The sequence below is a fragment of the Cylas formicarius genome, unplaced genomic scaffold (genome assembly GCF_029955315.1).
Source record: "Cylas formicarius isolate icCylForm1 unplaced genomic scaffold, icCylForm1.1 PGA_scaffold_10__41_contigs__length_53128322, whole genome shotgun sequence".
Taxonomy (NCBI): Eukaryota; Metazoa; Arthropoda; class Insecta; order Coleoptera; family Brentidae; genus Cylas; species Cylas formicarius.
The window spans coordinates 6315433-6333507 of record NW_026844214.1 but is presented as its reverse complement, the minus strand read 5'-3'; the positions used below and the strand labels follow the sequence as shown (position 1 = coordinate 6333507).

Sequence of the window (18075 nt, the reverse complement as noted above, 5' to 3'; positions counted from 1 at the left end):
TCAAATATACCGAGTGACACAAAAAAGTGGGAATACTCTATAACTTTTAATCGGCTTGAGATAGCGATTTGAAATTTTTTGATAATATGTAATCAATGGTTCACTTCAGGTTTGAGCGGAAACGACAGTAACTTTCGAATTTTAAATGGCACAACCTATTTCTTTTCATTTTGGATTTTTTTTGTTTTTTTTTTTAAATTGTTTTTTGAATGATAGCCGTGTTTTTTTTGAAATTCTCACAGATTCTCTTGAGATGTATTTACTTATGTCTTTTTTTCTTTCCTGTGAGCTAATTTTTTAACGGATTATGAACATTTTGGTATCAAAATGTTGCAAAAAAAGTACCGGTTTTAAAAAGTTTTCGTCCCCACTAGGGTGCTATTTGAAAAAACTAGGTTAAAAATTAATGGTTCATTACATTAAATGCTATTTGCCATTAGACAAGTAAAGAAAAGTTTCATTTACAATTGTTCACATGATCATGTGACCCGGTAAATAGTATTTATGATGGTCACACCAACACAATTAAATAAAAATTAAAAAAAAAAACAAAAAGAAGAGGAAAAACCGTCCTATCCTACGTAGAATGATCTAAATCCAAAAACGCAAAAAAATATAAGTGCAACCATTGACTACATATTGTCAAAAAGTTGGAAATTCAACCTATGGCCTTTCCCCTTCCAAATTTCAAATCGCTATCTCAAGCCGTTTTAAAGTTATACGCGTGTTCCCACTTTCTTGTATCACCCGGTATAATAACAATCGAATGTATCGAATATATGAAATATGTCTAGAATTTTGCGCCTCAATATACTGGGGCTTTCTATTTAAATTAAGAGAGTTGCTATTTGCCTACTAAAATAGAAACATTCTATATAAAACGCAATAACTTTTGTCTTTAGGTTTTTTGATATTTTTTACAGATTCAGATGATATGATGATAATAATAACAACAATAAAAAATATGGACAGCCCGGTACGTATTTAAACTTACCCAACCCGAAAATGGCATTGCAAGCTACATCATCGTCAGAATCGTGTGAATATTTTGTGAGAACATCAAAAACACTTAGTTGAGGATTTGAAATTGAGCTCAAAGCTATAGCCAGAGGGGCTGCTTTTCTTACTGACGGTTCCCCATATCTTCCCATATGTCCAAAAATTCTTTGTACCATTTCCATTCCTATGTATTAAACTTATTTAAATCAAAAATCTAAGTTTGATATGTTGTTATTGCAGTTGTTATTTTAAAAATAATTTAATGCTTCTAAAATTAATATTTAGGCATTCTTAAATTGGGACAGCAGTGTATGTCTTTTGTCTAAAATACTGAATGTTGTTAACTTGCTTTCAAAGAGTTTTGTTGGTGTGTAAGGATTTTATTAAAACTTTTTATTTATTTTTTTACACCTTGCTCTAAAGGATGGCTTTGATCGAGCGTCACACTTTACTCGGCGAATGCCATTCGTTCTGTTCTGCATGTATCGATGGTTTGACTCACATTTGGCTCACGAGTTTATTTGACACGAGCGGAGCTAGTGTTTAATAAACGAGTGACTACGACCGTTAATTTTTGGGGTACATTTTCGCAAAACAACACGAATACATTCACTGACATAGCCGTCAGAATTGACACACGTCAGATTGAAGGCATGGGAAATATCTCCGAAATCATCCGATTGCTCCCAAACCCGTGCGGTAAAATCCCGGAAATCACCGAAGTGGCTCGGATCCATGGGAAATAAAACTGACGTGGTAAAGTGACGCTTCCCGCACACTAGATCGGTAGGTACTTAAGTATTTTACAAAAGGTTGTAGAAAAATATATTATTATATATATATATATATATATATATATATATATATATATATATATATATATATATATATATATATATATATATATATATAATTATCTATTTCCGCTACATTATTCATCATTCAAGGGTTTGGGAGCAATCGGATGTTTTGGGTGAATGTTAAAAGTGATATTTTGTGGTAAGTATAGTAGGAGCCATATTGAATCCATTACCGAACCCAGCGGATGGCCGAATACAGGTAGGGACGGACTCAGTGATGAAATAAAATGTTGCGCGGCTAGGCGTCTAGCTATATTTTCTCAGATACTAAAAAAGTGAAAATATGTTATACAGCGAGTGTAAAAATGAATTTTTAAAAGCACCTGAAAAATCGGATTTTTGTTACGAGTTGTACGGAATATTTTACTATAACTATACAGCACAAAAAGTACTCGCGTACTTCTAATTAGTTTGTAACATATGATTGTTCTACTTTTTGAAGGCCGCACCGCAAAGTCATATAGACCTATAAGCCTATTTATGCTGAAGACCCTAGAAAGTCTAGTGTATAGGTACATTGCGGACAGCACGTTACAGACTTTCCCGCTAAGTAAATGTTGTGCATTTATTGCTTTGACGTTTTAAGTATGTTACGGTACAGATGTTTATTCTACATTAAGTAGGTGTTGCTTGAGAAGGACCGTAACGAATATTTGTAGAAACTGGAGATTTTTATTTGAAACGTCAATGGGCCGTTTTAAATTTAATTAAGCATTGATGTTGAGGGGTATTTTCGAATAAGTAGAAGCGTTTGTTTTAACATCAGGTGATATGTATCGTTCTTAAGAGTTTAATCTAAATTGCAATATATTACGAAGTTATTTGACTGTGATCTTTCCAGTAAGTATGTATTTATGTACCTGATTCTCAACATTTTATCCTGCAAGGCTGTTTTCACTGGACAGTTCAAAGGGTAAGGGTAAGTACCTGTACTCTATTTATCTTACAGGTAAGTTTGAAAATAATCATTTTTGTCTTGTGTGTCTGTCGATTAGCCACATTCTTCTTTTTGTATTTTTGTGTCTTCTATATAGTTCTTCAATGTGTAAACAGCAATCTTTTTTAAGACTATAGATTATATTCGCGCAACAAAACGGACATGAAATCTTGATCATTGTATATTTAACCCGATTGATATGATTTGGTCTGAGTTGAAAGCGCGTATAGGAAGAAATAACACTGCACCGAAATTTAGTGATAGTACCATAAACGTAATTCGGCAAGAGGTAGCTAAAATATTAGTACAAAAATAGTCCAACTGTGAAACACGAGTAATAAAAGAAGAAAATATTTATCGAGAACGATCAGTGGCGGAGTTGATCATTGAACTAAGTGACGACAGTAGCGATAGTGACGGTTTTTTAAGTCACTGATACTTTATGATTATTATACTTATTATTTTGTAGATGATACTATGTAGAAATGTAATTAAATAGAACGTAATAAATTGTTGCTTTGTACTAATGTTTCCAGAATTGCTCGGCGAAAAAGATTGAAAACAAGTCCTAGGACGGTCCTGGAATGGTCACGGGTAAAGGTCTGCTCGGCAGGGTGTTCTATAAGGGGCTACGGTTTTGGAGTAATTAACAGTAGGCAAGGTTAATCACGGGTTAGGTTGTCAAAACACAAAATTTCTGGTCATGTTATGCCAACCAGGGAAATCAACAGCTCAACGAGCTATGCATGTTTAGGTTGCTCTCCAAGATATAGAAGACAAGGAGATCGCTGTAGCCACCTTTCTAGCCATTGAGGGAAAGTTCAGCGCGTGAGCAAATTTTATTACGAGAGCGCTAGAAAGGCGGATAGCTCCAATGGCGCTATGTAAATTTTGCCGCTAGAGGGCCTCTATTCTCTGGGATATGCAGACGATTTAGTCATTGGGGTACTAGGAAAAGCATTAAACCAGTAAATCGGAATAAAGTGACGCTGTCATAGGTGCCAGGGCACGAAAGGCACAAAGGTAGCGAACGCCTCGACGAAGTAGCCCGTGAAGGCTCGTCAAGGTGTAAGATAGGACCAGAAGCCTTCCGGTAATGGTAGAGAGAGAGACGTGCTAGCACAAAAACAGGAAAAGGAATTCCTAAGAGATCCATTGGCCAAATTTACAGAAGACGTGCTAAGCCACGTAACAAAGTTCGTAAGAATAATGACAGGTCTATTGGCAGGACATACCAGGCTTAAGAGACATCTGAGCCTAATGGGCGTAACAAAACTAGAGGCAATGAGCTACACCAGCGAGCCGCTATTGAAGTTGTGCAGTTTGGTCACAGAGACGAACCTGGCTATAGCTATGGAAAGAGTCACAATAGATATTCTGGGCCATGAATCTGAATCTGAATCTACTTTTTTTTCCCAGTTGTCTAGTATTGATGGCTTAGCTGGACTTTTATTAGTAGAAGGATCAGGTAAAACAGATACGAACACCAGTGATATCGACAAAGACTGTTCTTCAAAACTACAGCTCCTCAATTCGGACATAACGAATAGTCAGTGCATTTGCATTGTAAAATACTATTTAAAATTTAGAAAAATCGAGTTATGACCTTCCGATGAACATTAACATACACAAATTTGAAAACAAACGGTTTGTCATATTTCACTCACCGATTTCTTCTCCGAATGAAACAGCAGCAACTGCGAGGGTCGCCATGGCTTGATTCATTGTATAGTCCCACACCTCTTTCTTGCTTTTTCGTTTATTTTTTTCTTTTGGCGGTGGATCCGTGCTGGGCACCTTTTCCCCAATCATGCGAAGCAATTTTTGAACGATTAGCACATCTCCAGTGCCCGCATACGAACACATAATCAACATGGTTTGCATTGTGGACTTAAAAGGTTCCATAAATACTTCGATCGCGTTATTAGGAACCTCGATCAAGTCTCGTTTGCCAAAATAACATATTGCCAAACCAAATCCCATTAATTTCATATGCGGAGATTTGAATATTTCGGGATCCACGTCGATCAGTTCTATCATTCTGTTTAGAATGGCAGATGGGACGTCGTTGTTGTGGCCGCCTAAGCTGATTAGACCACAAGATACACTGATCAACGCCAAAATTTCAATTGAGCGCGTCAGGTTTAATATAGGAAGAAGTTGCTGGATTACATCTTCTCTCTGACTACCTGCGCACGATTAAGTAAATTTTATGTTGGATTTGGTGACACAGCCAGCGAATAATGCCGCAAACCAAAATGTCAATGTCGAAACTAAAATACATTCTATAGCGATATAAAAATTTCAAATTTTTTGTCAAGCGTTAAAGCCCTTAAATTAATTAAAGAACGTGGGCTGCGTGAAAATAGGGCGTGGCCTCGCCTCACAATCGGAGCGCTTTTAATTGCCACAAATTTATGAGTAATAATTTAAAATGAGCGGAGTACTTTGATAAATACTTCAGGAATAGTATATTATGCAACAAGTGCGGTAAAAGTTTACCGAACGTTTTGCATACTATACTTTTTCTACGACCGTTAGTTTTTGGGGACATTTTCGCAAATCAAAACGAATACATTCAGTCACATGACCGTCAGAACTGACAACAGAACAAACAATATCTCCGAAAACATCCGAATGCTCCCAAACCCGTGCGGTAAAATCCCGGAAATGTCCGAAGTGGCTCGGATACGTGGGAAACGAATCTGACGTGGTAAAGTGACGCTTCCCGCACGATAGATCGGTGTGTAATTAGGTATTTTACATACTCCCGTCTGTAAAAAATCTAATTACACACCGATCTAGCATATGGGAAGCGTCACTTTACCACGTCAGTTTTCACTTCGGACTTTTCCAGGATTTTATCGCACGGGTTTGGGAGCAATCGGATGTTTCTGGAGATTTTACCGCTCTGTTGAATTTTGACGTTTGTCAATTCCGACGGTCATGTCAGTGGCTGTATTAGTGTTGTCTTGCGAAAATATACCCAAAAACTGACGGTTGTTGAAAAAGTATAATGTGCAACATGTTCGGTAAACTTTTTAAGTCACTCGTTTATTAAATACTCGCTCCGCTCGTGCCAAATAAACTCATAAGTCAAACGCCGTTTGCCGCACTTGTTGCATAATATACTATTCCTTTATTGGTTTTACTAAAGTTTCAATATATATTTCTGACGATTTTTTCCCTGTTTAGAAAAGGCAATATATTTAGTCTTATTAATATTAAGGGATAATTTAAAAGTGTCCAAAAACGTTTTTAGTATTTTTCAACCATTTCCCATTTTCACCTTCACACCTTTCCAAGAAGTCACAATCATTGTGTAGCCTGCATAGAAAACAACCCTGCCTCCCACGTCCAACTTTCCTATTTCATTTATATATACATTAAATAATAGAGGCCCTAGCACAGTTCCTTGCGGTATACCCATCACTCAAATTCTATGCTTCTCAAGTATACATTTTCGCAAAATACGAATACATTCACTGACATGACTGTCAGAATTGACAAATGTCAAAATTCGAGGCGTGGAAATATCTCCGAAAATATCCGATTGCTGCCAAACCCGTGCGGTAAAATCCCGAAAATGTCCGAAGTGGCTCGGATTCGTGGAAAACGAAAATGACGTGGTAAAGCGGCGCTTGTTGTGTGCTAAATGTGGGTGGGAAAACCGTTTGTCTCCACGAGGCTATTAGAAAATTGACGATAGTTAAAGAAAAGTGCAGGACTCTCCGATTATATATAACAGAAAAACATGCAAAATTGTTGTTTAAAACTTATGTGTGTTACGCAAAAATCGTGAAAATTCATTTTTATTTTAAAGACGGTACGAGATAGGTAGGCATAGGAAAGCATGAACAAAATTGTGCTAGCTTCTCTCCTAGTATTGAAAATGAAAACCACGTTTCTAGAACTCCCATACACATTTTTTGTAAGTTTGGCTTTCCGTTGACTTAAAGCACGGAACTATTAAGATTTCTTTAAGGGTCCAAATTGTTTAAACATCTAGAAAATTGTTTTCTACTGCCATATGACATAAGACATAGAAAACCTGGACAAAATCTACTTTATTTCTTGCGTAAAATCTAAAAATGAAATGATATACGAGGTGTGTTCAAAAAGTTAACTTTTAAGTTTAATGAAATAGTATATTTTGCAACAAGTGCGGTACACGGCATTTGACTCACGAGCGGAGGGAGTGTTAAATAAACGAGTGACTTAAAGTTTATGGGTACATTTTCAAAAAAAAAAAGCGAATACATTCACTAACATGAAATTCAACGCGTGGGAAATATCTCCGAAAACATCCGATTGCTGCCAAACCCGTGCGGTAAAATCCCGGAAATGTCCGAAGTGGCTCGGATTCGTGGAAAACGAAACTGACGTGGTAAAGCGGCGCTTCCCACGTGCTAGATCGGTGCGTAATTAGGTATTTTACAGACGGGAGTAGAAAAAACTATTTATAGGCATACTTTCTAATCCGAAAGTGACAGTTTAGCAGATGTTTATTTATTTATTTTTTAAATTATTATTTATTTTCTTGTTTTTTATATTTTTACTTAAGTATTTCATACGGAATAAAAATTTAAGTTTGCCAGAGTACTTTACTAACCATATTTTTTTCTACGTAGATACTTATTCTAAAAAATATATATTATTTAGAGGATTCCCAAGCGCATTTTTTAGTTAGAAAATTTATTTCTGTATTGATAAAATTAATACATATTATATATTCATAAAATACAAATTATTAAATTAACAATGGATTTCATAAATTTCAACTGGCTTTTGTATTGCCTTAAACTACATCTGCTCATAGTTTTTTTTACAAAAAGGCCTTTCCTTAACAGTTTCACGGTTGCGTGTTGTGTACCTTGCTTTTTTATAAAATTAATTTTATCATTAATTTATTTTCTCATGTGAAACTAAGAACCTCTAGTGTCAAAGTCTGGTACATTTGAGTAATCTGCCTTTATAAATCCCGTTTCAAGTGAATACTTTACCAAAACACTTAAACAACAATATTCCTATAACATAACTAAATAGGCACAACGAACGGTCGATGCTTTTTTGAATTTAAATACCTTCAAAATAGATAAAGCTAAAAGCCTGAAATTTTTATGGTTAGTTTTAATGATAAAATAGTGTCGAATTAAGTGAAAAAAAAACTCCAAAAGGGAATGTAAACAAGCCTATTCTTTAAAGTCCAGACGGACGTATTTTGTTTCTCCCAAGACAAATAAGTTTCTCATAATAAAGTTTTTATTTCTGGAACACCCTTTATATATTCACACGTCAGTTCCATATTTTATAGGCATATCAAAAAAGGACTATTTAGTTCTTTTCAAGTTTAAATGTATTTAAAAACTGCTTCACTTTTTAACTGTTATACCACTAATTATTGTAAATTGTTGGCTTCATAAAAAAAAAACAAGATTGCAAAACCGCGCCCTTTTCACTCTAATAACAAGCAAGTTTAAATTGGTTATACCTGCGTAAGCCAGTCCTAATCCGAGGATCGAACCAATTTGCAAAGTTTTGTTGGCATTGTTAACATAATCTCCTAAAAGGGCGAGTGCAGGATCACATTCATTTCTTACTTTGCAGTTGACTATGCCTAGTGCCAACAAAGCCCCGGCTTTAATGTAGTCTTCTGAAGTATATAAATACTTATCGATAGGAGTTAGGCCACCATCGACGTCCCATAAATGGACAAGACCCAACGAAGCTGTAGCACTCAACATACCCTGCTCTACAAATTTTTATATATTATTTAAGGTATTCAGATATATTATAGTTCACACAGAATATTCGGCAAATGGAAAATGCTAAAAACCATTTCGGTGGATACTAAGTCAAGGGAAAATATTTGCTATTTCAAAAAGTGTGCCCAACCTAAACAGAATGAATGTTATACTGCTAACACACTAATATATTTTTATTTTATATATAATCATTTTAGCCACAATAGCATTATTTTCGCCAAAAATGATTTGTTGCTGATGTTAAATATTTTTCAATTTTCAGAACTAACTTACCTAACTACCCATATATTTTCCTTTGTTTTTGTTTGTTATACCTTTGTTGCGATATATCCATTTGTTTCCGCTATCTGTAGACAACAAAACGTCGGTGCCAAATCCAACATTAACAAATCCGTTCACAAACGACGAAGCTAAATTTTGTTTGGCGCTGTCCAAGCTTTCACCCAAAATCTGAAGCCGTGGAGTAACTGGTTCTAACCATGTCTTATAAACTGCTTCAGGACTTTTTGGCTCCGTTATGTCCAACTGTTTGACATTTATTCATGTTTTTCAGATAGTACAACAAAAATATACACTTTTAACATACCTCTTGAGCCAGCTTATGATAACAGGAACTCAATAAGTTATTGTTTAAAATGTTGTTTAGCTCATCACAACCTTCCATATCGGTATTTGCTTGAAATGGATATAAATGTCTTGCACATATAAATGCTAATTGGTATCTGATAACTCTACGAAGTAAAAAAAAGAAGTTATTATTATTATTATTATACCCATATATACTCCTGAAATCCTCAAAGCACTGGGGGGTACTAGCATTGAAGATTTCAGGAGCGTGTGTGGGTACCATGAGACGTTAAAGATCAAAAAAATAAACGAATATTTCTGAAACAGACTTTAACCTATCAATTATGTCGATATTTTTGTGGCACATATACTATACATATGTATAGTATAATATATACTGCCATCAGTTTCAAAATTTAAGTAAGAAATAAATTTGTGTTTATTTATAAACCTTTAGATAAACAAAAAATGTGAAATAGACGTTAATAATTTGCCTACTTGTCTTTGCACTGCGTGAACACATCTTTTACCCATTCCAAATTTTCTGTTTGGAGGGCTATGGCAAGTGCTCTAGAGTATTCCTCAAATTTCATATATTGCTCGTAAGTTATTTGCATTATTTTCTTTCTTTCAATATTATCGACATACTTCATGCAAGAACTTAAATACGAACATATCTTCTGATAGTTGTTCGATGCAACGTAATTAGAGAGCATCGCTAATTTATCAATTTCCATAAGTAGGTCGCATGCTTGAATTTCTGCTCGAAGGTCACAGTTGAAACGGACAATATCGTGAATAAGCGGCATTAGCATTTTATCGCTCACGCTACAATGGGATAAGGTCCATTGTTGCACAATTTCGGTTTCTAATTGACTGATGTACTCATGACCCCAATCGCCGATATTTTGCATCGTACCTACAAGATAGCTTATAGATAGAGAAGAGCAATCGGCGCGGAATCCACAATGTGTTGTAAGAGGAGGTGCTCTATCGCTCTAAAATATTTTTAAGTATGCAATGTTGCCGCTTCTGTATAATCGTGGCAACATTTTACTTAGTTTAAATGGCACCCCTTATACGAGGTGTGTTCAGTCAAATATCGATCTTCGATATATTTTTTGTTATGCTGGTACACATGTCCCTAACAAAAAAGCTTATAAGTGGTACAAGCTGTTCCAAGATGGCCGAGATGACGCCGATGACCAACCTCGCTCTGAATGATCCAGTACGTCAATAACTGATTAAAGCGTTGAAAAAGAGTCGAATCACTATTAGAGAAGTGGCTGAAGATATCGACATCGCTATTGGCTCGTGCCATGCAATTTTTTCCAAAGTTTTTTCCAAAATTGTTCCGAAATTGTTTAATTTTGAACAAAAGAAAAGTCGAAGGAGCATCGCTCGAGAGCTGTTAAACGACGTCAGTGATATCCTGATATGTTCAAAAAGGTCATAATTGGTAACGTATATGGTTATGAAGTCGAAACCAAAGCCCAATCGTCCCAAGAACCCAGAATCGCCAAGACCGAAAAAAGAACCTCAAGTTCGATCAAATGTCCGGAATTGTAGGAATACATTTAATGGATTTTGCATCACGACGGTGCACCTGCTCACTCATCGTTGCTTGTGACTAATTTTCTGGCCAAAAGTAAAACCAGAATCATGCCTCAGCCACCAAATTCACCGTATATGGCCAACTGCGACTTTTTTTGTTCCCCAAACTCAAGAAACCCACGAAGGAAGGAGGTTTGGAACGATTGAAAAGATAAATAAAATATCGCTTAAAGAACTCAAGGATATACCAGAAGTGCTTCGAGGACTTGAAAAAACATTGGCACAAGTGTATTGTATCTGGGGGGGACAACATTAATCTTGATGAATAAGTAAATACTTTCTTCTACTTCCATCTGTAAAATACCTAATTGCACATCGATCTAGGATGCGGGAAGCGTCACTTTACCACGTCAGTTTAGTTTCCAACGGATCCGGGTCACTTCGGATATTTCCGGGTTTTTACCGCACGGGTTTGGGAGCAATCGGATGTTTTCGGAGATATTTCGCACGCGTTGAATTTCATGTTAGTGAATGTATTCGCTTTTTTTTTTTGAAAATGTATCCATAAACTTTAAGTCACTCGTTTATTAAACACTCCCTCCGCTCGTGAGTCAAATGCCGTGTACCGCACTTGTTGCAAAATATACTATTTCATTAAACTTAAAAGTTACCTTTTTGAACACACCTCGTATATCATTTCATTTTTAGATTTTACGCAAGAAATAAAGTAGATTTTGTCCAGGTTTTCTATGTCTTATGTCATATGGCAGTAGAAAACAATTTTCTAGATGTTTAAGCAATTTGGGCCCTTAAAGAAATCTTAATAGTTCCGCGCTTTAAGTCAACGGAAAGACGAACTTACAAAAAATGTGTATGGGAGTTCTAGAAACGTGGTTGTCATTTTCAATACTAGGAGAGAAGCTAGCACAATTTTGTTCATGCTTTCCTATGCCTACTTATCTCGTACCGTCTTTAAAATAAAAATGAATTTTCACGATTTTTGCGTAACACACATAAGTTTTAAACAACAATTTTGCATGTTTTTCTGTTACATATAATCGGAGAGTCCTGCACTTTTCTTTAACTATCGTCAATTTTCTAATAGCCTCGTGGAGACAAACGGTTTTCCCACCCACATTTAGCAATATTTCTATAACCATATGAAATTTAAAAAATCTAACATAAAACAAATACTGGCCATTTAAAATTTTATACGTATTAAGAGAAAAGAAACAAATAGTCTTCCATTACCACTTTGAAAGACTCGACATATTCGTAACGTGGAAAAACCATTTAAATTTTATATTGACACTCCAATCAAGGAAGAACCAACTGCAACGCGTGGTTACTTGCTAGACTATAGTAACTACGAAATCAATGAGAGCAATAATCAATAGGCAATCGTTGATATCTCAAAGAATATTTTAGTTAATTAGTGCCTAGTGATCAATGAATTTTTTTTTCGGAAACATGCTCGAACATGTCGATTAGTATTTTAAATAAGACTCTTAAGCTGAATTAATTGTTCAACTTTCAAAATTAGTCTTTATAGCCTTTATAAGATTGTCTTGCATTAAAAGAAGCAAACACAATTTGAAATACTATTCGACTTGTCCGAGCATGTTTCCTTAACGTAAACTCTCCTGAAAGTGTTCCAAAAGCTTTTCCCGGTAAAAAAAGACGTATCCTTACCCATTAGACAATACTTCAGACAGTCGCGATGGTTTTCAGTTTCGTTGGTCCCCAGAGTTCCCAATGCCAAGACGGAAATGACATCGGCCAAGGCACGTTTTGCATTATCGTTCGTCATTTGGTTGTGAGTTTCTTTCAAGAGATCATAGTGCGGTGCCAAATATTTAAGCGGTTTTGGTACCGATGTCATTGACGCAGTAGAAGTCCGAATCAGGAATTTCAACATTTCAAGAGAAGGGGCGATCAGTTTGTTATCGTTGCCCTTGAATTTTTAAATACCTATTTCCATATATTCTATTTGAAATTCTGGGACGAACCCCTCGCTGACGATCCTCCCATAATACAAAAATTCAAAATTTCAAGTTAAGATTATTAATCATCATTTACTGACGCAAACAAAATAGTTTACCCTAATTATTTCCTTTCTGACAATATGAATGAGTCACAATTATTTATTAACTTCAAAAATTCCTCGTTCATCTTATTTTCCAACTAAATTACAATTACAAAAATTAGCCTCGTATAGTAACCATTTTTCTCAAATACAATATAAACGCATTTGTCGTCATTTTCAAGATATAACCAATTTATGGAAATATTCGGACGGATAGGGTATCTTGGGACACACTACCGTATCTCTGGCAGTTTTCTTTTATATTTTTTTCTGTATGATAAAAATTATTGATTTTCATAACCGTAAAATTGGAAATAAAAAGATTTCGAAAATATAAAGGATTTTCAAAGACGTTTAATGCATTCTTAATAATAATAAATTTAAAACATATACCGGCTGTCCAAAAAGTATGGAAACTGTGGAATATGTGGAATTACACAATTGATAAATAAAGTGCCTTTAAATATTGAATAAAAAAACTTTTCAACGACACCAAAAATGACCCTACCCCCATCTTATTTTTTTTATTATATACTAATCTACGCAACAAAAGCTTTAGGTTTTGTTCGAAGTTTTCTTTTGGATTATTGATAAATAGCGCTGTAATCGCATTTCATCATATTTGTCAAGAAATACACGGGTTATTTAGATTTTTTCTAATCCCTCCTCTCCTCCTCCACATTACGCTAGGCGTGGCAAAATGTCACTTAAAAATGTTAGCTTCATTAAACATTCTTGCGACTCAATTCGTCACTCGTTTTCCAAAAATATTTCCAAAACGTAACGGTCGGTAGAAAAACTGTTAGTAATAGTGGGTATTTTAGAGACTGAGAGTTTCATTTAAGAGTTGAAAGTTGGCCCCTCCCATCCACCAATGAGTTGTGGTGGGAGATTATTATTTAGCAGTTTTTTTTTAATATTTGAAGACATTCATTTGTTTTTTGATTGAAGATAGATAATTCGCTTTAAATTTAAAAAAATGACGGGAAAAATTAATTAAATCTTAAATAAAATAAGTAAAGAAATTCAATGTTGTAAAATGGCAATGTAAGGTATATTGAATTTAAGAAAAATGTGGTACCTATAAATCGCTAGAATATTCGAGAGTGACATTTTAGACAATTTATTTGATAAATTAAAAGATTTGTGCAGACCTGAATGATAAAAACAACGAACCGCCTTTTTTTGATTTCGGTGAACCAAAAATAAACGGACTGTATTTTCATAGTAATTCGCGATTCACAATGAAAAATAGGTAGCGGCGGCAACATGGAAAAATCGCGGACAATTGAATTGTCTAATGGTTGCTTACATTTTTGCACAATAACCCGTACTTTGTGCCATTTTCCTTCTAAACTGAGATCCTCGCACACTGAAGTCGTTTTTTCCTTTAAAATTTAATAGGATCTGGCAAATACTGCCGAAAAATGCCACATCCAATTTGTAAACGGATCTGTCAGCGGGCAGGTTGATTGTTGAACGCAGTGAGGTTTTATTGTTGTTGTGTTGTTATTTGACCAAAACAACCAACTGCACCAGATTTGACAAAATTTTATTATTTATATTGATATAACTTTCCGTTGCTAATAAAGACACCGCTCTATTGGTCAGAGTTTGGGAACCTTGTCTCAGCCGACTTTCTTTTTAATTTTATTAAGATAAGGGAAATGGCTACGAAACACGGTAGGTAAGTGTCCGAAAGTTCGAGCTATCGAGTTAAAATTCGGCAGGAATTTAGAGTTCGATACCCACATGAAACTGGGCGGGATCGGAAGGTCCGAAGTACTTAAAAAAAATGATTTTTTTTTCGGGGCCAAAAATAAAATATTTTCGCAAAAATAGGAAAAAGTCTTACACCCGAAAAGAAGCGCCAGATTTGGGGCAATAACCCGGAAATACGGTTGACCCAAAAATATACAAGGTGTCCCGGTTATAAGGAAGTTAATTATTAGCCCTAACTGAGGTACCATGGCAAAAGGTGCCGTTTGGTTTGAGCCGACTTTTAGGTCACCGCGAGGGCTACAATTTTTGCCGTTTTCGTCATTCATACAGAGTGTGCGAGATACGGACCGGAGAGCATTTAGTTGAAATTAAATATTACCTTATAACTTGATTACCGTAACGGATGGGCCAATATGGGTTTAACGATTGTGTAGACGATTACCAGGGCTACCATTTTCGCCTATACCATTTTTACATATGTAGTAGAACTTGAGCGATACATTTCCTGTTCCTGCTTAAAACGATAATGCCGGCAAAAAATGACGAAAACTATAAACATTTTTCAATTCAGGAGGAATATTTATTTTGTTTGCCAAGTAACACGGATGACATTGAGTGTTCGGTTTTCGGAGAACGAAGTAAAAGAACTTGGTACTCGACTATAAGAACTTACAATTTACGTTTTAGATATATTTGAGCCAGATCCACAGGAAATTAAAAGCATTTCTTTTTTCAATTGAAGCACCCTATATTTTCTTTCAAATTCGGATCCTTTGGAAGATTTTAAATAACTTTTGTTAATATTTACCTATAAATAGTTGCTGTTATAGTAATATTGTGACGAAGCAAAAAAATTATTTTGTTTTTCTTGCTTTGTTCAATGCAAGGATGTAAAAAAATACTTGATTTAGTATAGTTGGCAGATATATTATATAGGAAGTTCCGAGAATGTGCGAAGCTATCCTCTAGGCGGTCTATGCTTTAAAAATTAAACTGAGGTGGATTTTACTTAATGAAAATCCATTTAAGAAAATAAATAAGAACTAAAAGTTCAGATTTTCACGAAATTATATATTTTGTCGAAACAATTGTGATGTGAAAATATATAATTTCGTGAAAATCTGAATTTTTAGTTCTTATTTATTTGGTCTATGCTTTCTCGAAAGTTCCATAGTGGTCCGCAGGAGCACTATAAAAAAACAATGCGCCCCTCTAAAGAATCTTTCATATCTGGAAACACTATCGATGTGATTTCGAGATCTTGTTAGCTCCGCTGTTTCCTTTGTTCTTAAGTGTGATGTTCAGATCTATACAAAGCTTTAAATGTTAATTATTTTGATAAAAGAAATTAAAACAACTATTTTTAATACATATTTTTCTCACGCGTGTGGAAGTTACCCAGTGCGAACGAGTGTGGTAACCTGACAGTTAATATGTGGAAAAAAAATTTTGGATGCTATAATTTAGTATTCGAATTTAGTATTCGAAGTATGTAACCAATTATTCGCGTATTTGGTTAGTTACTATTGGCGAAGATAAAAGAAATGATTCAATTTCGTCAGTTCTGATTCAACAGGCTTTTTGCTCACTGTTTTAGGCAAAATTTAATGCAATTAAAAAAAAAGTAATTGGTGTATTTTTACTCACAGTTATTTTTTCAACGAGATTATTTAACTCGCTTTGAAGTTCCTTATCTTCTTCTGCCTAAAAAATTACCCACAGTTTTATTCGATGTCCATTTCTAATAAAAACGTTTTAATCTTTAAAAAATTATATCAAAAATTAATAATACCTTAAAATCGAGTATGACTAAAATAACTTCAAAAATTACGGTAACCATTATTTGCTGTACATCGAGGTATACAGTAATTCCTTTGACTTTAAACAATAAGTGAATAACCTTTTTATGGAAAACTGTATGAAAAATATTATTTTTACCCAAATCACTTAAGATATTGTCATAAAAAAAGTTAACATCTTTTGACTTGAAAATTACAAAAATAAGTCATTTGTTTTATACTGATTTAAATTCGGCTTTTTGTTTTTGGTTTACCAATCTTGTCTAGTACATACTGTTAAATCAAATAATGTTTGCGTGCAATATAAATTCAGGGAACTTCAGAATGTGTGTTCTTAAAATACCCGAAGTACGTTTGAGGCAAATGTTTGTGCAAAACGTGGAAAATCGGAGTGTTTTGCAACTGCCCCGCTTATGCGCAAATAACTAAAAGCATTCTAACCGGGGTCGTTAGGCGATTCTATTTACATTCCAACCAATTTTGAAGTCTTAGAAAAATATCGTAATGGTAATTTCAATACTTGCTATTCATTGGGAGGGAACTGTTTGAATGGACATGCGCATTGATTTATTGATTTAACGATATAATAGTATGGTGACGATGGTAGTAATATCTTGTTAAAAACGATTATAAATATTTTAAATATTTTTTGGATAGAACACATCTTAAATTAGCTAAATTATTTCGCTTCCCATTGCGATCTTTTAGGATATATACTAAATACTAGATATATAGAGGCTCTGTCTAATGCTCATAATACAGGAACTTTTTAAGTGACCATGAAAGAAATGTTAGGAAGGGTCATTCAAAATGCGCAGGCGCGGTCATTTCAAACTTAGTTTTTAACCAATGTTTTAAATGAACCAATAAGAAACTCCGACGATCAACAATCAATATGGCCGCTGACCGATTCACGGCGTTATTGTCTAATGGTCCCTATCACATTATTTTTTGAATTTGAATTTTTGAATGTTTTTTGTATGATGATATTTACAGAATTATTTATGCGAGATAATCCCCAATTATTTAAACTAGCGACTGTGATTTAATAATTATAAAAAGTAGTTTTTATTTACTTATTTTTTTATTCAGTGCTAATTATAGTACAGCTTCTACTGAAGGTACATGACCTGGTTGTCCTAGCCCTAGCCAAAATGTGGTGACAGAGAAAGATTTGTTTCTGCAACAAAAAACACAAAGGTGGGTCATTCTGAAATAGTTTTCAATAAGTGTGGAGACCTTTAGAATCTAAGAATTATAGCAAGTTAAAAATTTTCTAATCCTTTTCATTTCATATTTGAATGCTATACTGGAACGGTTCTAAAACAACGATAATTATTGAGCGTATATTTTAGTTGATAACAGAAAATGTGGTGTATTTCTTGTATTCTGTTATGCTTTAGTAACAAAGTTTAGGACAATAAATAAATTTTGTGAGCAGTTTGAAAATAAGATGCCGCTGCTTTTACTGCTTATGTGATTCACATGAATAATAACAAACGGTTAATGACGTACACGCAACCATAATTTGATTTAAGTTATGTTACTCTGTAATCAATTGATCAGAAATCTTCTTCGGCTTGGCCACTCAAAAATATTGCTCAAACAATTATTTAGGAAATGTTCATATGCAATGACGTGAAACAATTAAGGTGACGTTTTAGAAATAATTGATACCCTTACCTCATCTTTAAATGAAGATCTTACATTCGTTGATACCATTTATACGAGACAAAAATATCTTATTGTTTTGTAGGCACCAAAAAATGATAGATTCTGACAAGTG

At 34.6% G+C, this 18075-nt stretch overlaps 1 protein-coding gene across 3 annotated transcripts in view; it reads right to left on the bottom strand.

Annotated features, from left to right (window-relative positions):
• The window catches only part of LOC132699528 (26S proteasome non-ATPase regulatory subunit 2-like), a 20861-nt gene extending 2786 nt beyond the window's left edge, over window positions 1-18075 (bottom strand). Inside the window, exons 1-9 of one of the 3 annotated variants that reach the window (XM_060666306.1) lie at window positions 17973-18075; window positions 16138-16194; window positions 12375-12636; window positions 9627-10047; window positions 9148-9292; window positions 8876-9086; window positions 8288-8548; window positions 4464-4985; window positions 995-1183 (exon numbers count right to left, since the gene is read on the bottom strand). In XM_060666306.1, coding sequence (XP_060522289.1) covers window positions 995-1183; window positions 4464-4985; window positions 8288-8548; window positions 8876-9086; window positions 9148-9292; window positions 9627-10047; window positions 12375-12636; window positions 16138-16194; window positions 17973-18011 — 2107 coding nt within the window. In that variant the 5' untranslated portion in view covers window positions 18012-18075. Of the gene's footprint in view, window positions 1-994; window positions 1184-4463; window positions 4986-8287; window positions 8549-8875; window positions 9087-9147; window positions 9293-9626; window positions 10048-12374; window positions 12637-14080; window positions 14261-16137; window positions 16195-17972 lie in introns of those variants that run through there. The other 2 variants (XM_060666315.1, XM_060666323.1) reach the window with 2 other exon arrangements.